General features: G+C 39.9%; 1 protein-coding gene across 1 annotated transcript; it reads right to left on the reverse strand.

Annotated features, from left to right (window-relative positions):
* Nucleotides 1-998: 998 nt before the first annotated feature.
* LOC120570372 (CD209 antigen-like protein E) lies at nt 999-19,053 on the reverse strand. Its single transcript, XM_039818683.1, has 7 exons — nt 18,894-19,053; nt 18,685-18,786; nt 12,840-12,941; nt 10,061-10,174; nt 7,384-7,526; nt 5,151-5,260; nt 999-2,861 (listed from the first exon to the last, which is right to left on the reverse strand). The coding sequence occupies exons 1-7, from the start codon at nt 18,961-18,963 to the stop codon at nt 2,699-2,701; spliced, it is 804 nt and encodes a 267-aa protein (XP_039674617.1). The 5' UTR covers nt 18,964-19,053; the 3' UTR covers nt 999-2,698.
* Between the last annotated feature and the right edge of the window lie 5,375 nt (nt 19,054-24,428).

Here is a 24,428-nt window from a genome sequence, read left to right on the forward strand (position 1 = left end):
CATTGTGACGTTTACCGCGGAGACGATAGGGAAATCCAGAAATTACGAAGGTAAACAACAGCACGACACACGACCACGGAACGGACCAACCTGTTGTCCAGCTTGTAAAACAACAGTTTGGAATCAGGTAGCTGTCTCCTGGGCCTTGGCCGTGTGGAAAGCAACAAACTTAAAATGAAAATTCCCAAACCAGCAAGTGTCAGCAACATCTTTGTTATTAAACGTCGCCAAGGTAACATGTGATCTCGTGAAGCGCTGTCCTGATCCCATTTCTACCTATCTGAGCCCATGTGGCCTCACACACTGGCCCAATCCCAAAGTGAGCCCTGAGGGCTAAGGACTAAGGACTCACAGACTTAATTGATCTCAGGTACTAAGTGAGTGAGTGTGTGAGGCCACATGGGCTCAGATAAGAAAAAATCTTTATACATTTACCTAATGGCGAACGATTATATAATAAAGATGTTGCTGACATTTTCATTTTAAGTTTGTTGCTTTCCATGGTGACAGCAGTTGACGTTATTATCTTCTCTAAAAAAAATACTAACGTCTGCCATCTACGAGACAATGACGACAACAGTGAGGCAACATCAGCATGCACACATTGTTATTTCCCATACTTGAGGCCCTTGAAATGGTAGAATGTATAGTCACCAAACAAAACTGGCATATGAAAATTAACTTTGAAAATGATTAGGGTTCAAAATGAGGATCCCTTTCTTTTTTTTTCTTTTTTTTTTACACACATAAAGTGTGACTGGGGAAATCCTCCTCCGGTTTTTGAGAAGTGAAAGCATATGGTACCATCATTTTGAAAGTGCTGATGGGCTGGCACGGTTTGAGTAGATGTATTTATATGAGGGGGACATTTAATGCAAAACATTTTGAAGTTTTTCATCTGGTTGACACCTTTTCACTCAGCTGGTGGAAGAGAGAGCATCACCTCTTTGAACAAGATCTTCTGAGAGTAAGACAAAGAAGATAATTCAACTGGAGCATCTGTAAAACAGAATATCTAACCCATTCTATTTCAGCCAGCATGCCTTTAAGTCATGATTTTCTTCAAAAACTTTTTGAAATAATAACTAAGACTGTGAGTACGCTGCTGCTGATAGTCCTGTTCTACATCCTGCAGTACATATTTAACATGGATTTTGTATGCTCATGCAGCACAGTCCTATATATACATCGACATGGTGTAGTGTATATGCTGTTCCCTCCTATGATCCTCACCTGGGTTGCCAGCATCGCTGACTCTTTCCATGGAAGGAAGATTTTTTTCAAATTGCAAAGACTTTGTTCCAACAGTACCTGCAACTATATTACGAAGTTGTTGGTCAGCTATGTCACTCTGACTGGTGTATGGATAGCCACTGTTATGTTTGATGGAGATTGGTACCTTTGCCTAAAGACAAACCAAAACGCCTCTCAGACTGGAATTCCTTGCAAAAAAAAGCTGAGTGACGACGAGAACCTCGTTAAAGCCGTTTATAAATCTGAATCACTTGTAAGTAACACACAGCACTCAAATATGGTAATAAACCAAAACTATTTGGGAAATGGAATTGTTTTATATCTTTATACAAATGTATTTTTTCAAACTCACAATACATTTGTTCATATATTATGTTTTGACAATGCAGAACACTATGTTAAGCTTTACTGTCTGAAACCACAATGATGTTGTGCTTTGTGTTCCTCAAACTATTAAATAGATGTTTTTTTCTTTTTTCCAGGAAATTGGCTTGTATTTAATCACATCTCTTATTGTCATTTGGAGCACTGTTGAAAACGTAATAGCCTGTTGTAGAAGAAAGAAGAAGAATTGGTCCGATTGTGACAGCAAGGCTTGTTGTCCTCCTTACTACAAATTGGTTTATGAAGATCTCCTGGCAGTGCAAGTGAGTGAGCATTTGCAAGATCAGCTAGAAGAAATCGCAAAAAAAAGAGCTGAAGCAATCTGTGAGTCTCACCTTCAAGCTATTCGGACGCATGAGCAGCCCAATACAGGTGAGAGCAACAACAGTGTCAACAATGTTGCGGAAGCCTGGCAAAAGATTTCAGCCTCAGATTTCTACTGGATAAAACCTGAGAGACAAGAGGAGTCACATGCAAGAGCAGAGACACAGGAGCATGGATCAGGGACATTGAACTCTGAGCAGGAGGATTCTCATGCAGGAGGAAAGACACAGGAGCATGGATCAGGGACAATGAACTCCGAGCAGGAGGATTGTCATGCAGGAGGAAAGACACAGGAGCATGGATCAGGGACAATGAACTCCGAGCAGGAGGATTGTCATGCAGGAGGAAAGACACAGGAGCATGGATCAGGGACAATGAACTCCGAGCAGGAGGATTGTCATGCAGGAGCAAAGACACAGGAGCATGGATCAGGGACAATGAACTCCGAGCAGGAGGATTCTCATGCAGGAGCAAAGACAGAGGAGCATGGATCAGGGACAATGAACTCCGAGCAGGACGATTCTCATGCAGGAGCGGAGACACAGGAGCATGGATCAGGGACAATGAACTCCGAGCAATAAGATTCATGAAGAAGAACCCATCATTACTGTAGGTGGATTGATGATATAATTATTAATTATTTTCCTTATTATCAAAAATGACTTGCAGGTGAAGGACATTCTTGATTTGTTTTCCTTCCTGTAGCCGACAATCCGAAAACGTTAAAACTGAGTATTCACTGATGATGCTTCTCACAGATCCATCTCAGACCGGTACTACAAAGCAAATCATTCCAGTTCTGATAATTCGTCCCTCCAGTTATTATGATATGGGCACAGTTCTCTTTCCCGAGATGGCTATGTCCACCACCATTATCAGGCTGTGTTTCCCGCCAGTACCTAACAGGCAAACAAACGAGACAATAATGACATTGTAAATGTTTTTTCACAGTCTTTTCATCATGTTATTCATCAGGAAATGCTACCAAGACTTTAACAGTGTGCGCCAGCGTGCTGCTGGGATGCGTACGGAGAATGACCACCCAACTCTCCCCTCTGCGAGTGTTTCAACATGATTAAAGCTATAGTGCGTAGTTTCTGTCGCCCCCATGAGGAATTCTAAGTAATGACAACAAAACTGTTGGCGCGTCCACATGATATGGATGCTTATTAATATCAAAAAGTTACGCTTTAAGCTTATTGTTTCTGGCCTCCAACTCCGCTATCATCCACTTTGTTTCCAGCCTTGGCAGGCATAAACCTGTAACACTTTATTATAATAACGTCATTAATATGTGGTTAATCAATAGTTAATTAAACTTAGTAACAAGCAATGAAATGATGATTTTTTTTTTTACTTTTGTCAGTGGTTAATAATTCTTGTGAACTATCTATAAACATTATTTGCATGGCTATTTAATGTTGCAACTACTGCTTATAATAAGGAGTCATTGATTTCTTACCTGGAGCTGCTCCCCCTGCGACCCGATATCGGATAAGTGGACGAAGATGGATGATTTCTTAACCATTTTCAAGATATTAATGTATAATCATCATCTGCAACTTTACAATAGCCATCCAAATAATGTTTATCAAAGTTTTTTTTGAAAATATTTTGTAAAGCTTTACAAATCATTTGTTAATCGTTAACAAATCCAGTTTTTTCCAATTGCTAACACACTAAAATGACATAGCACAATTATTTAAACTGACACACAGAGAGCAAAACCTCTTCTCAAGTCTCCAAAAGTCTAAACACATTTTCTGCTTTACACACACTTTGCAATTCAAAATGACACTTTTTGCATTGAACACAGTTCTCTGTATATATTTTTGTTCAGTCCAATGTAAATATATCTGCTGTGCATGAATTGCACTGACTTGTTTGGTGAAAAATAAAAAAATAAATGTTTCAACAGCATGTGTGTGTATCTGCAAATATTTCTGTGCATGTGAACAATCTGAAGAATATTCTACAATTTGAACTATTTTAGTATTATGGCAAAGTAGCCTGGATGCCAGCTGAACTTAGCCCCGCCCACAACATTCGAGGTTGGGAAGTTCGCATTCTGACTAGAATCTGAGTATGACCACGTCAGGCTAATGGCAAAGCATACTAAAGATGAAAGTGCTTTTCATTATGCCCAACAGTGTGAAGTTGGTTAGACAAAAATCTGGTAATATAAAAGTGTGTGCTATTTGGTGCAAAAGTTTGATTTTGATAATGCTATATGTAGTTTTGGTTGCAGTTCTTCATTTTGCAGGATATATGAGGTATTTTGCAGTTTGGGTGTGTGGTTTTGTGAATTGTGTTAAAGTGATGGTTCGGAGTAATTTCACCCTAGGGTCCTTTGCACCATGACCTAGAGCCAAACACCCCCCAGAAGCTTTTTTCAACTGGGTCGAACATTGGGAGAGTTAGGGGCTAATGGACCTCACTTGAGTATAACTTTTTTAATGCAACTTTCTATTTATCCACCATATCTCAGAGGAAAATATTGTACTTTTTACTCCACTACATTTATTTTAAAGCTTTAGTTACATTGCAGATTTAGCTTATTAATATACAAAATATAAATAAACTATATTTTATATTATATGATTAAAGATTAAGCAACAAAGCAAAGTAATTCAAAGTAGCCCCACATTAAACATTAAAGTGATAAACACATTTAGGCATCAATAATTAGAATCCAATATTGTAATATACATTATTCTGCAGAATGAGTACTTTTACTTTTGGTACTTTAAGTATATTTTGAGGCTAATCTAGCTGTTGTACTTTAACTTAAGTAAGATTTTGAATGCTTGTAACAGAGTATTTCTACACTGTAGTATTGCTACTTTTACCAAAGGGAAAAGACCAGAGTACTTTTTCTACCATAGGTGTCAATCAGGGGGAAAATACAATATTTACGCCAGCCATTCTGTTTAATGACATCTCTAAAGCCAGTCCAAATATATTGCATGTTCTATATATTATATGAAAGAGTAAAAATCACTGCCTCCTGACTGGAGATGGCAGATAGAAGCCTGATTAAAGGAACCATTGCACCATCTGCTGGGTAAAAAAGATTTCACCAAAGTGGTAGACTTGTTTGATGACGTCATGTATATATATATATATATATTATAACAGTATATGCATGTGGCTCCATCTAACCAAGGTGAAGCAAATGTCTTCCTTACTGTAAAGACAGCGGAGCTTCATTAATCCATTTCCAGGTTCCCTCCTCGGCTTCGTCAGTCAAACCAATCCAAGCATGCGTTTCTTTTTTGGTGAAGTTAGAGAGGAACTTCTGTTCAATAAAAATAACAGAAAGTTTTATATTTTTGTTTTAATAATACATGCAAATATATTGTATTCAATATGTTGAATGTGAAGAGTGTAAATAAAAACAACATTCATTCATTAAAATACAATGTAGACCATTCGTTAGACAGGTTCGGTGCCCCCTATAGTAAGTAAGTTCTAGTAAAGAATGGCTGGTTATTGTGTTTTTTTCCCCCTCTATAGCGCCACCCTGAGGTTGACATTTGTAGTTCAGCATGGAATATCTCGACAACTATTAAATGGAGCTGAGCGCAAATTCTTTCAGGACGACTTCCTAAACATAATCACTCCTCACTCCCCTGAATGGATCAGCTGTAGAGGTGTTCACTTTAGTCGTAACCAATCAGAAGCGGCCAAGGAATCTCAAGCCAATCACTGCACGACATCCCTGTTTTAAACCTGTCTCTCTCTGTCTCTGCTGCTCAGTTGTCATTTCAGGATACGAGCACCACCCTCCTCCTCCCCTGCTCCTCCGGTCTTCGCCCCTCACGGCTCCTGGGTCCTCTTCCAGCAGGCCTCTCCCGGCGGCCTTCAGCGTTGGTCTTCGGGCTCCTCACGCCACCATCAGTGGTTAGACTCCATTGGGGGGTTCATACTTCGGCCCTACCCCTTTTAAAAATGTTCTCAGAATTTGTAAATGATGGTGGAGTCTAATCTCCAAAGACTGTACTGTACATTTCACGCACATGTACAATAAATCATCACATATCTGAAATGAAGTCTTCTGATTGAAATGGTTTTCAGTGCAATTCACCACAGATATTCAATGTCCCTAGAGCAGGGATCTTCAACAGGCGGTCCAGGACCCCTAGGGGTCCTCAGAGTCAATGCAGGAGGGCCTCCAAATTATTTAATAATTTTTGAAAGTTTCTTCAAGAATTAAAAAGTCATAACATGATTCCAACATATTATTAGCAAATATAAATCCTCACTGCTTACTGGCCTATATGTAAGGTAGTCACTAAGGCCATCCACAGATATATACATTTAATCCTAAGGATTCACTGTGCCACATCATGTATGTTTAACATTAAAACATGATTTATAAAATCATGCCAACAATTCTTAGGCTATTTTAATACCATAGTATTCTAAGCTAAACAAGTATGTATAAAAGCTTTAGGCCGCCCTACACGTTATTGTAGGCCCAGTTTAATATGCAACTTAATTTTATACAATATATGTGGTAGGGGGTCCCTGTTCCGTCTTTATTTCATTGAGACGGTCCTTGGCTTAAAAAAACGTTGAAGACCCGTGCCCTAGAGGATACATTCTAACGTGTTTGGTGATGATCCTCTTTCTTTAGCGATTCTCTTTCTCTAGCGCCATCAACAGGTCAAAGTTTTCACTTATTTTGTCAAATATCTAAACATATACAACATGGATTGGCACAACAATTAGTTTAGATATGCACAGTGCCCAGAGGATGTGTCCTCTTGACTACAGGAAAGATTAGTGGATCAACAAAGTCAGACTTTACTGACTTTCCTGTGGTCACCATGAGGTTCACATACTGCTGCAGATGACTTTGATCTCTTGACTTTGTGTCATTGTCAAGTCAACATTTCATTTGGTCAAATACTTTGGTTTATCACCAAATACCTAGAAAACTAATAACATTCCCATTAGCTTTGTGTTCAGTGCTAATCCGCTGTTAGCATGCTGACATAATAAACATTATAGATGCTACATGTCAATGTGCAATAGAGCTGCAAAGATTAATCGATGAGTCGACTAGTTGTCAACTAACTGAATAATCGTTTAATCGGTTTTGAGTCATTTTCTAAAAAAGGTCTAAATTCTCTAATTCCAGCTTCTTAAATGTCAATATTTTCTAGTTTTCTTCACTTCTTTATGACTGTAAACTAAATATGATTGAGTTGTGGACAAAACAAAGAAAACACACACAAAAACACACACACACACACACACTCTCTCTCTCTTCTACTAATGTTGGCTTCGGCTCACAGAGGAAGTAGTGTGGCTACGAAAAGAAAACACACACACACGCACGTGCGCGACACACACACACACACACACACTCTCTCTCTCTCTACCTGTTCTTTAGGACTGCCTGCCACACAGTACCTGCTCTCCGAAGCTTTCTATCGCCACCAGATCTGCTCCTCTCTGTCTGCAGTCATCTCTGCCTTTCTCCCAGGAACCATTCTCAGCGGAGAGAAGATAACAGGCACAACTGAACTTCCTCCATCCTGCTGGACATGTTTTTTCTGTAAGGAACAATGAATCTTTAAAAATCAGACAAGAGTAAATGCCAAAAATAGAGGAGGTTAAAAACACGCATATTTGGTATCCATAAAGGTGGTTTCCAATTTTGACATGCACATATCTAATTATTACTGATAGCGCAGCTTCATGGCTTAACTTTGCAGCAAGTACAGTGAATGTTAAAAAAAAAAAATATATATATATATATATATATATATATATATATATATATATATCTCTCTCCCACCTATCTGTCACTCTTTCACTTCTCTCTCACATAGTGAGTGTGGTATTGTTGAAGCCAAATGATGGTGTGAAACTGTTGGGGGTGTCATGCCACTCCGTCTCTTAATGAAGTTACAGAATACAGAATAGGTACTAGTCTTTTTATGTTTGATTTTATGCTTGTAGTCTTGAACCTTTTGAAGCACAGGTTGGCAAGTTGTTGTTGTGTTAATTGCAATCAATCAGTGGTGGTAGAAGCATTCAGATCCTTTACTTCAATAAAACTATACCACACTGTGTAAACACTGAACTACAAGTAAGAAGTCCTGCATCAAAACCTAAAGTAAAAGTATTTATCAGCAAAATGTACTCAAAGTATCTGCATTACAGTTTTTCTTGATTGCATTGACCTGCTTAAAGAAACTGGGATCCACTCGGTTTTCATCATCACTGTCTCAGCAGAGCAGAAGACACTTCTTGCAAATGTGTTAACCCTTTCTCATTGGTTGGATGTCATTCAAGCAGTCCAAACTCCATTGTTTTAGCTATGGTAACCAAACAGAAACCATCTGTTCCTAACTATTAGAAACTACCTACATCAGTATGAAATCACTGAAGCACCTGTTTGACACTCCTTGACACAAATCTTCAATTAGCAATCAGTGTGCAGGGTTAGGCCATGTGGCCCCATAGATCAGTGTGCAGGGTTAGGCCATTTGGCCCCATCGTGGCTATTTCTTATACTCTACAGTAATAGATGTTTATACTTTTTTATTTTCTTAATTTCTTATATTCTAATAGATTTTATTTTGGTTTGGTTAACATGTATTTTGTAATTTTGTAATATTTACAGTATTTCAGGTTTCAGCCACAGTTTGAAAATAAGAATCAATGGAATCAATAAAATTTGTATCAAAGCATTTCTGATTCTGGATCCAATTCTTTGCAAGAAGGCAAATTTGACAACAAATGGCACTGGCATGAAAGCTACGTACAGTTATAGGCTACAATGACAAGCAATGGTGCACTGATCTGCACTGAGTGCTGTATTTTGTATTTTGATGTCCACTGTGTAATGGTTGATTGGAAGAGCTCATACACTTGTTTGCAAGTTGTGTTGTTTGAAGGCAAAATTCGCTTTTGTTGCATATTTTAAATGTTTTGGCACGGTTAGACCATGAGTGCCACTGTTTCGGCCTGTGTGTTAACTGTTTTGAAAATGTGGAGTTTGAGTTGACTGCTGCATCAAAGCAATCAAGAAAAACTGTAATGTGTACATTGCATTTTACTGCTGTAGATGTTTAAGGTTGTGCTCATTTTAACTCCTTTATATACTGTTGGGTAGTTTAATCTACAGCAATGCATCATATTCTATAAGATCATCATACGTTTGTAGCGTCGCTGTCCCGTGAGAATCATCTCTAAAAAGTTTTAAAACTTTTCATGGTGTCAGAAAAACAGCCCTGTTTTCAGCTTTGTGACGATGCATTTTTTCAGCTGATCCAAAAAGCCTTTTAAAGACTTTATTTAGCTTAAGACGGAGGAGAATTGAAATTGAAATCCTTCAGTTTATCATAAACATCTGACATCAAGATATCGGGAGATACATGGTTTTCCCTGGACTGGAAGGGGATCTGAAAAGTAACTAAAGCGGTTAGACAATAGTAGTGCAGTAAAAAGTACAATATTTCAATCTGAGATGTAGTTCTTCCTTTACTTAAGTAAAGTACAAGTTTAAATTTGAACTCAAGTACAGTACTTGAGTAAATGTACTTAGTTATATTCCACCTCTGCTTTCCTGGATTGATGCCAAATGGTGATGTTGCTTTTGTTCAGCTAACTAATCATTATGTTTAATGAGAAAGTTATAATTATTATCAAGATTACCAAATGAAAACACATTTGAGTCTTGGAAGTATACTTTTAATACAAATACAACAAAAATAACTGTCTCATGACCACAGTGTTAAAAAAAAAGGTTTGTGTGCAAACCCGTGCTTGCAGTTTTAAAATGTTATCCCTCTATTAATAAGCACTTTTGCAAACAGATCTTGATAGACAGGAAGGTCCTGCCTGTTAGTATTCAAAATAGGTGAGAAACATGTTAAACAGAATCTAACAGTAAGTTAGATGCAAATAAGACCAGTCAAACTGTTAACAGGGTCTATTAGGTTCCATGCATTTGACAACAAAGCTGAGTTTTGAAGATTCATTTTGCAGAACTGAAATTACAGATTAAGACATGCCATGATGAGTTTTTTTTTTCACCATGCTGCTCCTGCAGATGAGAATGTTTGTGCCCCACACTTACTCCTGTTCAGCTCTTTAGTCATTGCAGTGAGGTTGGCATTCAGCCAGTCTCTCTCTTCAGTCAGGGAAGACAGCTTGTAATCGCTGGCCTGGAGGCGTTGTACAGTGTCATAGTCTAAAACAAATAAGAGACACATTCATGTTTATTACAGGATCTCAGAACCAAATGTCAATTCATTTTAGACAGCATCCAATGAGCTGCATGCAGGATAGAGGTTTGGAAGACGACCAGTTTTCTTTTGTAATCATTAAAGAATGACTGAAGTGCTTGTTTGTATTTACTACTACGCTACTGTGAACCTCCTACTGACAATAACGCTGGTATTGTTTTTACATAAGTCTGTGTGTGTGTGTGTGTGTGTGTGTGTGTGTGTGTCATCATTTCATCAGATGTGGTCCTGGAGACACATACTGTAGTGGGAACCCATACCGTACCCTGGCTTTATACCAGCTATGGAACTACTACAGAAGAGGATTTGAGTACTTTGCCAGGTGTTTATATTTCTGTCTGTCTGCGGCCAGATTTTGTCTCCGCAAATAGTGTCAAAACTGCACGAGATTATAAAACTTTACAGGTTTTAGTTGAGGTTAAAATGAAAGCCTAATTCAAAGATAGGTGTGGTCCACGCAAGCGCGCTGGAAGTAGAGGGGTAGGAAGTTGGGAATTGCCTTCCACCCCTCAATATACGCCGCTGGCCTGATTTGGCGTTGCGGCTCTTGTGATTCCATCGCAAGATTTTCTCTATTTATGTTTCATTCAAATAAATTGTTTTGATTAATTATCTGGACCTTCTTCTATTGCATGTTACTTCCTCATTATACAGTAATGCGCCATGTCTGCAAGTCTCTGTATGTCTCTTGGACCCAGTCTTGCGAAGAGACAGTTATGTTTCCCTAGTAGAAAATATATTTTTTTTGCATCCATGTCATACAAAGTTACTGTATTTACCCAAGTGAAATTTTTTCCTAACTGTGCCCAATGAACAGTGCTCAGAAATCAAGTTAAAGTTGACAACTACCGTATTTTACGCACTATAAGGCGCACTTAAAAGCCTTTAATTTTCTCAAAAAACGACAGTGCGCCTTATAATCCGGAGCGCCTTATATATGGATCAACCTCTCGGATCACTGCCCCGTTGACGGGACACACGTCGCTGTAACCTCGATAAAACTTCCACTCATTCGGCGTTTGGCGAGTGCATCCATACCTGATTTCGTTGTCCTTTCAGCAACAAAGTGGTATTTTGGCCAAAACTTGATTTTCATAAATCCACAAAAGTCCAAGGAAATGTAATATCCAAGCTTTATATTCCAAAACGATCTGTTCCCTCACAATGTTGAAGTTTCTGGCCGAATCACAACGGAAAAACGTGGTTTCCATTTCCGCACTTGTCATCGCTGTAGCTTCTCTGCCCAGCTTGCTACATGATCGATGTGGGCGTCATCGTATTCCCTAGCTTCTAAGCTTCGATTGGTAGCTCATATTAGCCAATCCGTTCCAGGTTTGCCTCCGATATGCAATGGAAGCGGACAAGCCGATGACAACATGTCAGGGACCACGGAGAGACGACGCCCATTTTCCGGACCACTTAGATTTAAATGCTATAAGGAGGGAGTGAACGGAGTTGTCAGAACGCTTCATAAAGTTTGACTTTATCTGACGGTTTTGTTGACGTTCCCTTTAGCACAGCTCCATCTAGTGGATGCATAACGCAACCACAGTCAAACGTTTGACTGCAGTATCTTCTATTCTATGCGCCTTATAATCCGGTGCGCCCTATATATGAAAAAAGTTCTAAAATAGGCCATTCATTGAAGGTGCGCTTTATAATCCGGTGCGCCCTATATATGAAAAAAGTTCTAAAATAGGCCATTCATTGAAGGTGCGCCTTATAATCCGGTGCGCCCTATATATGAAAAAAGTTCTAAAATAGGCCATTCATTGAAGGTGCGCCTTATAATCCGGTGCGCCTTATAGTGCGGAAAATACTAACCCACCTATGTAATATGTAGCAGTCAGCAGCATTATGATTGGAATTAGGGCTGCTCAATTGTGGAAATCATAATCATCACAATTATTTTAGTCAATATTGAAATTACAATTATTTCACACGATTAATTATTGACTTTTGGAAAGATGTTGCACTTAAAAAACAGTGAAACAAATCAACAGTAAAAACACCTTCAACTGTGACTTAATACGTTTCCTGTTGAACCTTTTGAATTCCCCTTAAAATAAATAATATAAAAACTATATTTAAATGTTGGCTGAGTGAGTTTGGCCTTCAGGAAGGGCGAATGTGCGCGTCATTTAGAAGACGAGACAAAATAAAAGCTTAAGGGCAAAACGTAATGCGCAAAATAATAGTTTTTCTTGATTACATTGTTTTTGTGATCGTTCGCGAAATTGCGACCAAAATTCGAATTGCACAGCCTTAATTGTAATGTAGCACCAAAAATGAAAGCTTTTATCCTAAGTTCAACGTAGATACATTCGGGGTCAAATTCTCTATTTACAAACTACGAAAATGTTGTGTTTATATGTGTTGAACTTTTTATAAATTCAATTAAAAAAGCTGCTTTTTAATTTCAAACAAAAACACAAACAGATGAAAATGAGCTAAAAACCAAATGAGAATACATAAAGGAAACAATGACAGCATAAAGTCAGGGCAACCCAACATAAATAAAAAAAATAAAATAGACATCTTAATAAAATATGAGCAGAATAATGCTCCTAAAATTCATTCTCTGATATTTGAATGTGATTTTAGACTCACAGTGGAAACCGAGGCCGATGAGCCCAGCCAGCAGGAAAACACTCAGCAGCCCCAGACAGAGAACAACAGCTCCATGAAATCTCCTCTCTGAGCTCCTGGGACCTAAACACAGAGAAGAGCATTTAATCATACAACAGTAATCAGATAATATACAGAGCAGTGTGTCAGCCTCTCTGTCTGACTGAACATTCTTATGTGGTTTATATGGTATCGATGATGCGTTGCTGTGTAGAGAGGAATCTGCCGACACTGTTTCTTGATTATAAAGGTTTATTCACATTCAAGAAATCAGCATCAAATTACAAGCCCTGCAGAGCTCGGAGAGCGACCAGTTTCCCAGATTCTACCTCACTTACCTGTCTGATTTGTCGAATGTGTTGGGTCAACAGACTTGTCATAGTCAACATTGGCATAGATGTCATCCATCACTCATAAGGTGGCCAACTATTCCCTGAAGGTTCAGCGCTGCAGCACAGACTGCACCACATGTAAGAGGTCTAAGTATTTATAGTATTGTTGTTGGTTTCATGTTGACAGTGTCTCACGCTCTGAGGAAGTCACATGTTTCAGAGGTGGTAAAAGAAGTTTCTATGACAATCCTCTCCTCCTCTCATTATCAGAAATCCATCCATCCGTCCGTCCGTCCATCCATCCATCCATCCATCCATCCATCCATCCACCCACCCACCCACCTACAGATGACAAAGACATGAGATTTGTATTTTTACAGGTGGAAACATTACCAGAATCTTGTATTCAAGTAAAAGTTAGAAGGTCAGTTAAAACACTGTCTGAGTAAACATTACTGTGCTACATTTCTAAAAGTGAAGTGACACAATGCAAACTCCTTGATGAATATCACTCTTACTATAGAGCCCCCGAATGAAGCTCCTGTGACGGCATCCACCAGGCTGTATCAGCCTGTAAACTTGTTTCATTCTTCTGTAAAGTTGGGCATTTTAACATGGGGGCCTATGGGGTCACATGTTTCAGAGGTGATAATAATAACTAGTTCATGAACTAACTTGATTCATGAAATTTCTATTTTTTGGAAAGAAATTGGGTCCTAAATCATAAAGTAGATACTAAACAGATCTCATCCCAATGCAGGGTGAATAAGTAAAAGTTTTGCAGCAAGTAAATCTAAATACCAGACACAAGCACTCACTCTGATCCACAAAATGACACATGATCTACAATAATCAAGAGACATTTCTCAGGAACACAAAACACCTTCTGCATTAATGTCATGTTTAATGTATTTGACATGACTTCATTTCCTTATTTTGCCCCATGATTGTGAAATATAATCATAACCAACCTATGACATATGAAAGGGTGTAGTGAACTCTGCAGCAGACTTCAGTAAGCATATTTTGTACTGCACTTATCACCAACATAACTCAGTCTAACTGTCAGCAGTAGAGACAAAACATGTCACTGCTGCTTGTGTCTTAAAAATGAAGCTTGTTTTTAAAGAAATTACATAGAAATACATTATACTGAATAATTGTTATTTGTTATAAAGTTCTCTTTAATGGACCTGTAATGTCTTTAAACGGAAATTTGAGAAATGACTCGTAATAGTTAGGTGCATTGGTGACTGATTAACCCAAATTAGTGAATGTAAAAGTAAATGTCTTTATCCAGCAAGTCCTCTAAATTAAAAGGCCAAATGTGGGAGAAATAGTTGGAGGAAACAGCTTCAGTCAACTTTATTTCAGGGTCAAACTTCATCATAGTATATATTCAGTATAATGTGCAGGTTTGTTAAAGTAGAACAACGGTTCATTTACCTGATAGTTCCGGAGCGGCCAGAACCTTCTACTTTCTTTGAGTTTACACTCTGAACTCCGATCGCTTTGAGGAACAGCAACCGGATTCTCTGAGCTACCAAGCTAACGTTACATGCTGAAAATGGTTTTGAAGAAAATGTAGATGGTGCAACATGGCAGGTATGCTTGATTATTTGTGGAAATGATTGTAAAGATTCACAAAGAATAGGTTTATGGCATTTACTCTTAAACTGGGATGTTTTGGGACGGACCTTTTGGCGGGGATTCACTATGGTCAAAATACACACAGCGATACACTAGTAAGAGCAAATTATGTTGAACCATGTATGTGTACGGTATGGCGTTAACAGTGTTTGTATGATGAATATCACTCTTACTATAAAAGCTCATACACACCAGGCTTTGTCTCTGATTTTAAAGGATTATTTATTGATTGCAAACAATAGTCCCCCCCGGGTGACACACACTAGACTGAAGAGAAATTGGTTACATTGCTGCTTATATTAGATATAGCTTAATCAGGCATTTGCATAAATATTAGTCCCAGTATTTTGTGTTCACCGATACCCTGTTATGGACACACAAGCACACATGCACATCATCTCATCATGACGGAGATCATAGCTTACACTGTAAAAAGCATTATCAAATGTATGATCTCAAAACATACACCAATGTTAAGCTTTTTTCTCACAGATCCAATACATAACATTTTCACATGACAGGTCATTCCACTCAGCGGTGGTAGGTCCAACTTGTACACAGTCCTCTTCGCCACACTGTGGATCTCCACCGCCATTATCAGGCTGCCCTGTCCTCCAGTTCCTAACAAATTAATTAAAGAGAATCATGATACTGCAAATCTCTGACATGAACACAGTTCCTCTGTGTCACATAATGCTCTCCAGGTTGATGACTGGGGCATTAAGTGTCAGCAGTAAAAATTCAGCTTTGAGGGAATGCTATAAGTTAATCCATCCATCCATCCATCCATCTTCGTCCGCTTATCCGGTGTCGGGTCGCGGGGGGAGCAGCTCCAGCAGGGGACCCCAAACTTCCCTTTCCCGAGCAACATTACACCGAACGGCGTATCCGGGGAGGGGGCGTTCCCGCGCCAGGTTGGAGATATAATCCCTCCACCTAGTCCTGGGTCTTCCCCGAGGCCTCCTCCCAGCTGGACGTGCCTGGAACACCTCCCTAGGGGGGCACCCAGGGGGCATCCTTACCAGATGCCCGAACCACCTCAACTGGCGCCTTTCGACGCAGGAGCAGCGGCTCTACTCCGAGCTTCACGGACGACTGAGCTTCTCACCCTATCTCTAAGGGAGACGCCAGCCACCCTCCTGAGGAAACCCATTTCGCCGCTTGTACCCTGGATCTCGTTCTTTCGCGGTCATGACCCAGCCTTCATGACCATAGGTGAGGGTAGGAACGAAAAGACCGGTAGATCGAGAGCTTTGCCTTCTGGCTCAGCTCTCTTTTCGTCACAACGGTGCGATAGATGGAATGTAATACCGCACCCCGGCTACGGTTCTCCGACCAATCTCCCACTCCATTGTCCCCTCACTCGCGAACAAAACCCCAAGGTACTTGAACTCCTTCACTCATTCCCTACCTGGAGAAGGCATTCCATCGGTTTCCTGCTGAGAACCATGGCCTCCGATTTAGAGGTGCTGATCCTCATCCCAACCGCTTCACACTCGGCTGCGAAACCCGATCCAGTGAGTGCTGAAGGTCACAGGCCGATGATGCCATCAGGACCACATCATCTGCAAAGAGCAGCGATGAGATCCCCAGCCCACCGAACTGCAACCCCTCCCCACCCCGACTACGCCTTGATATCGTGTCCATAAATATTACAAACAGGATTGGTGACAAAGCGCAGCCCTGGCGGAGGCCAACCCTCACTTGAAACGAGTCCGACTTACTGCCGAGAACCCGGACACAGCTCTCACTTTTGGATGGCCCTGAGAAGAGACCCCCTCACCCCATACTCCCGCAGCACCTTCCACAGTATCTCCCGGGGACCCGGTCATACGCCTTCTCCAGATCCACAAAACACATGTAGACTGGTTGGGCATACTCCCAGGCTCCTTCCAGGATCCTTGTGAGAGTGAAGAGCTGGTCCGTTGTTCCACGACCAGGACGGAATCCGCATTGTTCCTTTTCAACCCGAGGTTCGACTATCGGCCGAACCCTCCTTTCCAGCACCTTGTGGTAGACTTTACCAGGGAGGCTGAGAAGTGTGATACCCCTGTAATTGGCACACACCCTCTGGTCCCCCTTTTTAAAAAGGGGAACCACCACACCAGTCTGCCAGTCCTTTGGCACTGTTCCAGACTTCCACGCAATGTTGAAGAGACGTGTCAACGAGGACAGCCCCTGCACACCCAGAGCCTTGAGCATTTCTGGACGGATCTCATCAATCCCCGGGGCTTTGCCACTGTGGAGTTGTTTGACTACATCAGTGACTTCCGCCTGGGAAATCAATGACAATCCCCCGTCATCCTCCAGCTCTGCCTCTAACATAGAAGGCATACTAGTGGGATTCAGGAGTTCCTCAAAGTGCTCCTTCCACTGCCCTATTACCTCCTCGGTTGAGGTCAACAGTGTCCCCTCCTTACTGTACACAGCTTGGATGGTTCCCCGCTTCCCCCTTCTAAGGTGGCGAACAGTTTTCCAGAAGCACTTTGGTGCCGACCGAAAGTCCTTCTCCATGTCTTCTCCAAACTTCTCCCACACCCGCTGCTTTGCCTCTTTCACGGCAGAGGCTGCAGCCCTTCGGGCCCTTCGGTACCCTGCAACTGCCTCCGGAGTCCTCTGGGATAACATATCCCGGAAAGACTCCTTCTTCAGTCGGACGGCTTCCCTGACCACCGGTGTCCACCATGGTGTTCGTGGGTTACCGCCCCTTGAGGCACCTAAGACCCTAAGACCACAGCTTCAGCAATGGAAACTTTGAACATTGTCCACTCGGGTTCAATGCCCCCAGCCTCCACAGGGAAGCACGAAAAGCTCCGCCGGAGGTGTGAGTTGAAAGTCTGTCGGACGGGGGCCTCCTCCAGACGTTCCCAATTTACCCGCACTACCCATTTGGGCTTACCAGGTCTGTCCAGAGTCTTCCCCCACCCCCTGACCAAACTCACCACCAGATGGTGATCGGTTGACAGCTCCGCCCCTCTCTTCACTCGAGTGTCCAAAAGATACGGCCTCAGATCAGATGAAACGATTATAAAATCGATCATTGACCGTTGGCCTATGGTGCTCTGGTACCAGGTACACTTATGAGCATCCCTATGTTCGAACATGGTTTCCTGCATAACATTAGGCTGTCTTCTGCTCACTTTTAAGGCAAAGAGTACAACAGCTAATTTGTGCAAGTAATTAGCCTAACTCCTTGAACGGTATGGTGGTTTCAATTCAGGGCAGTGGTCAGTTAATGTATATTTTTAGGCTTCTTACACATTCACTCAGTCTGCGATTGTCTGCCTCACTTTATCTCGCTGTTTTATTAAAGCATCCGTGTTTCTTTTTTACAAATAATGTGTTTCACGTTGCCATAATTCCATATGAAGCTGCTGCTCACTCTGTGTAAAGAATACATTCTCCATTTCTGCATCAGTAAATCTGATGGATACCGTGGTCTATTTAAGAAAGCCGTGAACGTGCCCTTATCCCAGCTATCTACACCTGGCTTGACATAGCTTCACCTTCTTATCCTGGCTCGGCAAACGTGCAACTGATTAAGCCGTGATGAGCGGATCACACTAAGTCAAGCTGCGCTTTTTCAGTTATCATGGATTTCTTCATTCTACTTTTGTGCAATAGCCCCACTACACAAATAATAAAGTCATCTCTTTTGTAGATCACAAAAAAGATTTAATGGGGCCAAATTAATGTTACTTGATGCTTTATAAACCACTAATTAATTATTAACTAAATATAAGCATCAGTTGCAACTTTATAACAGCCATCCAAATGATGTTTGCTGATGGTTTAAAAAACACTTACTTATACACTTTAACTTCTGAATGTGATTTTAGACTCACAGTGGACACCGAGGCCAATGAGCCCAGCCAGCAGGAAAACACTCAGCAGCCCCAGACAGAGAACAACAGCTCCATGAAATCTCCTCTCCGAGCTCCTGGGACCTAAACACAGAGAAGACCAGGGAATACAACCAATCATACAACAGTAATTAGATGATAATATACAGATCAGTGTGTCAGTATCTCTGTCTGACTGAGAACATTCTTACCTGTCTGATTTGTTGAAGGTCTTGGGTCAACAGACTTGTCATTTTCAACATTGGCATACATGTCATCCATCACTCATAAGGTGTCAGAATATTTCCTGAAGGTTCAGCGCTGCAGAACGGACTGCACTTCAAGTAAACTATGAAACTCCTGTTGGTTATAATTTCTCCTTTTTCCCCTAAAGAAGAGGAAGTCACGTAGTCATGTTTCAGATGTAATGAAAACAATTTACATAAAGTTCTATATTTGTGATCGCACATGAACACATACCGTACATACTGTGAGTACTAAAGTTATTCTCAATTATGATTCAAAATGAGTTGCAGACTTCAACAGGAGTGAATCAATGAGTAGGGAACTAGGAGAGGCCCTAAGAGAAATGAAAATCAAGTGTTACTTGTCATTTTATATTTATTTATATTTAATTTAGCATGAAATGCAAGTGTTTCTAAGTTAGATTAAACATTTCAAACACCTCTTCATCTTGCTGTGTGTTGAGAAAATCCAGTAAGAAATAAAGTGCACCACCTCAGGGGGATCTTACCTCGGTCAGAGAAAACATCAAGGTGCTTTCTGGTTGGCTGTTGCTCTTAGAGCTGCACAATATATTGTTTTTTTTATCGTCATCGCAATATCAACTGGCGCAATTTACACATCACGAAAGGCTGTGACATATCACGATGTCAGAGGTCTTTTGTGTTAGTTGAAAGAAAATATCAGTAGGACATAACACTTTAGAAATAAACTGTCAATATTTATTTTGTGGTGCCTTTCAAAATGCTGGGAATTATTTCCTTTTGTTTGTCTTAAGTCCAACAAATAATTTGTTGTATTTCAGCAGAATACTCAAAGCCGCAGAAATGCAGAACTGATTACACTTTAATATCTGTTATTGCAAGTAATATCGATATTGAGATATTCAACAACTTTATTGCATATCGCATATTTTCATCATATCGTGTAGCCTTAGTTGCTATGCACGTATATTTTTTCAGCAACTAGCAAGGTCATTTTGGGAAATGCTAATTTGCTCTTAGTTAGACAAGACAACCTAAGACAATTTAAGACTGGAAGACACATTAAGACAACTGTTAGAGGGACTGGCACAAAATGTGATACAGACAACTAGAAAAAAAAATTGATACAGCTTAGTATATATTAGCTATAGCACATATTCTGTGGCAATGCTATAGCGATACACGGATGCCACGTATCGATCTTTTATTATATAAATTGCACATTTGAATTTAACTTTTTGGTACTAGAATGATAAAATCAATTGCCTTTTCAGTCCACTAGACGGCACAGATCAGATTTTGTTTCTGGTGAGGTCAGCAGGAGAAATTAATCTCTTTAGATAGAACAGACGTTGACAAAGTTTTGAAGACATAATTTGAAGTTGAAAAAAAAGGTAAATTGCAATAAATCACAGAATATGTTTAAAATTGCAATAATATTGTATGGTGACAGTGGGAATTACTGGAATTGTTGGGTCTTTGTAAATTATAGTGTGTCTCCAGATAACTGTCGTTATGATTTGATACTATAAATAAAATTGAAGTGAATTGACATAAGTATCGTGATAATATCGTATCACGCCTACAGACAACCCAACAGGATGAATTGTGGGTTTCCTCTGACTTTGACACTGCCTCTGGTGTGAAACTTGTGAAGCTAAACTCAAGTACATTGTGTCAATCAAATTCATCATTTTAAATAGAGAGACATCAACTTACTGACCCCATGAGCAATAACGCATTTGGAAATCTACTCATCCTGTAAAGAGGTGTAATAAGAAGCCTAACAGTATGACAGTGCAATAGAAAGGAAGATTATCTTCAGACCAGCAGACAAAGCGTGCAGGGCGTCTGTGTGGACGGGAGGTAAAAGACAACCGAGGGTTCCTGCAGAATTAACTGAATATTGTCATAAACACAAAAATAAATATTAAGGCGCTCAAAGAACATTGTGAAATATTTTTTATTCTGTTCTTGATTACACACACTCAGAGAAATCAGATACCATTATAACAAAGGAGCACTCTATCTGCTGCTGATCATGAAAATAAGAAGTTGACACAATTTTAACATAATTTTCAGGAAGGTTCTCTATATCTCTATATTCCTCTTTAGGTTTAATAAAAAGAGAAGTGTCATTAATCCTAAAAGTTACTGTCAGCACATTTGCATGCACAATATTTTCTAGGTAAATAATATATATATATATTTTTTTTACACGTCTAAACCAAGTTGTGTGCAGCCAATTCCTGAATGGGCCTCCACAAAATAACAAAATTATGTGATAAAAGCTCTGCCATTGGGTGTGCTAGTTACTTTAAATGCTAATTGATGATACACAGATACTAGCTGTAAGTCATTGTTCTCATTGTTGCTTCAGGGTAACACAACTAGCGCTAGATGCTAACATGCGGAAATTTGTTATTAGCTATTGTGTGGACTCAGCATGTTTAAATTGTCATATTTACTCCTTGTAAGTGTTTGTATTTTTGTCTTTTTGAACTTATATCCTACAATACAGTAAACGAAGATGCTGAAAATGCTGCAAGTAAAGTCTGATAAAACAGAGCTAGTAGTAGTAAGACCAGCCAAACATGGTCACTTGTTGAAGAATCTGTGTATTAATATTGATGGCTGTATTATCTCTGAAAGCTCGAGCATCACAAACTTTGGTGTGATTAATGATCCTCGCCTGACATTCCAGTCTCACAACAAGGTTATTACCAAGTCAGCATTTTAACATCTTAGTAACTTTGAAAAAATTTGACCATTTTGTGATGCTGAAACTGTAATCCATGCATTTGTGTCTTCACGACTTGATTACTTTTTTCTCTTCCAAATTGTGCCATTAGAGGCCTTCAACTTGCTCAGAATACTGAAGCCGGAATCTTGAAAAAAAAAATGACGATATGATCACATAACACCTATTCTGGCCTCTCTTCACTGGCTCCCAGTGCAAGCTAGAGCTGATTTTAAGGTTCTTCTTTTAACATGTAAGGCCCTGCATGGACTCACACTACCTTATTTGAGATTATTACACCATATACACTGGCACGCTCTCTCCGCTCCCTTGATGCTGGTCTCCAGGTCACTCCCCTGGTAAAGAAAAAAAAAAATCAGCTGGTTATAGAGCATTCTCCTACCGTGCCCCTAATCTGTGGAATGGCCTCCCATTACATGTTAAAGAAGCTCACTCAGTTGACATTTTTAAATCTAGACTGAAAACCCACCTATACTCAGTATACTATAGCCAACCATAACACACCATCTTTTCTGCGTCCTTCACAAACAAACCTTTTCACATATCGTCTTATGTTGCTGGTTTTGTATTGTTTATTACTCCTGATTTAATGCTGTACACTTGTTTTGTTGATGTGTGTGTTTGTTTGTGTGTGTGTGTGTGTGTGTGTGTGTGTGTGTGTGTGTGTGTGTGTGTGTGTGTCATCATTTCATCAAATGTGGTCCTGGAGACACATACTGTAGTGGGATCTACCCATACCGTACCCTGGTTTTATACCAGCTATGGAACTAATACAGAAGAGGATTTGAGTACTTTGCCAGGTGTTTATATTTCTGTCTGTCTGCGGCCAGATTTTGTCTCTGTCAAAACTGCACAAGATGTGATTACAAAACTTTACAGGTGTTTAGTTGAGGTTAAAATGAAAGCCTAATTCAAAGATGGATGTGGTCCACGCAAGCACGCTGGAAGTAGAGGGGTAGGAAGTTGGGAATTGCCTTCCACCCCTCAATTTACACAGCTGGCCCGATTTGGCGGCTGGTGTGATTCCATCGCAAGATTTTCTATTTATGTTTCATTCAAATCTTTTTTTTTCATTAATTATCTGGACCTTCTTCTATTGTATGTTACTTCCTCATTATACAGTAATATGCCATGTCTGCAAGTCTCTGTATGTCTCTTGGACCCAGTCTTGTGAAGAGACAGTTATGTTTCCCTCATACCTGCAAACTCAGAAGGGCTGAAAAAGGTGACACATCAACGTTAGCTATAGACTGTTGTTGGAATCCTCTCCAGTGAAATACAGACACGGTTCACCGTTTAGCTGTCAGCATTTTAACCGTGTTTACTCCAGCTGCTAGCTAACGGTAGGCTAACGTTACCTGCTGTCGAGTGTAGTGTTACCTTAAAGGTCCCATGGCATGAAAATTTCACTTTATGAGGTTTTTTAACATTAATATGCGTTCCCCCAGCCTGCCTATGGTCCCCAATTGGCTTGAAATAGTGATAGGTGTAAACCGAGCCCTGGGTATCCTACTCTGCCTTTGAGAAAATGAAAGCTCAGATGAGCCGTTCTGGAATCTTGCTCCTTATGAGGTCATAACAAGCAAGGTTACCTCCCCTTTCTCTGCTTTGCCTGCCCAGAGAATTTGGCCAACCCATGAGAGAGAGACATCATGGCTTTCAAACGAGCAAAGTGGCAGTTGGTCAAGGCCACATTTTTTCCTAACTCTGCCCAATAAACAGGGCTCAGAAATCAAGTTAAGGTTGACACCTAACCCACTTATGTAATATGTAGAAGTCAGCAGCATTATGATTGGAATTAGGGCTGCTCAATTGTGGAAATCATAATCATCACAAATATTTTAGTCAATATTGAAATCACATTTATTTCACACGATTAATTATTGATTTTTGGAAAGATGTTGCATTTATTGCACTTAAAAAACAGTGAAACAAATCAACAGTAAAACACCTTCAACTGTGAATTGACTTAATACGTTTCCTGTAGAACCTTTTGAATTCCCCTTAAAATAAATAATATAAAAAATTATTTAAAAATGTAAGTTAAATGTTGGCTGAGTGAGTTTGCTTGATGCCTGTTTTTATCCTAAGCTCTACTTAGCTACTACTTAGCTTTATACACATATACCTTCTGGGTCAAATTCTCTATTCACAAACTATGAAAATGTTGTGTTTATATGTGTTAACATTTTTACAAATTAAATTAAAAAAAGCTGCTTTTTAATTTCAAACAAACAGATGAAAATGAGCTAAAAATCAAATGAGAATACATGAAGGAGACACTGACAGCATAAAGGCAGGGCAACCCAACATAAATAAAAAAAAAACTCAAATAGACATCTTAATAAAATATGAGCAGAATAATGCTCCTAAAATTCATACTCTGATATCTGAATGTGATTTAGACTTACAGTGGACACCGAGGCCGATGAGCCCAGCCAGCAGGAAAACACTCAGCAGCCCCAGACAGAGAACAACAGCTCCATGAAATCTCCTCTCTGAGCTCCTGGGACCTAAACCTAGAGAAGACCAGGGAATACAACCAATCATACAACAGTAATAATGACAGATGGTAATATATACATATGTTCACATTCTTACCCGTCTGATTTGTTGAAGATCTTGGGACGTTTGCCATAATGACCATTGGCATAGATTCCCTCCATTGCTCACAAGGATGTCAACTATTTCCTAGGTCAGCTCTGCAGCACAGACTGCACTGATGAATGGTTGATTGGTTATAATTCTCCCCGCCAGCA

Source organism: Perca fluviatilis, chromosome 12 (genome assembly GCF_010015445.1).
Source record: "Perca fluviatilis chromosome 12, GENO_Pfluv_1.0, whole genome shotgun sequence".
Lineage (NCBI taxonomy): Eukaryota > Metazoa > Chordata > Actinopteri > Perciformes > Percidae > Perca > Perca fluviatilis.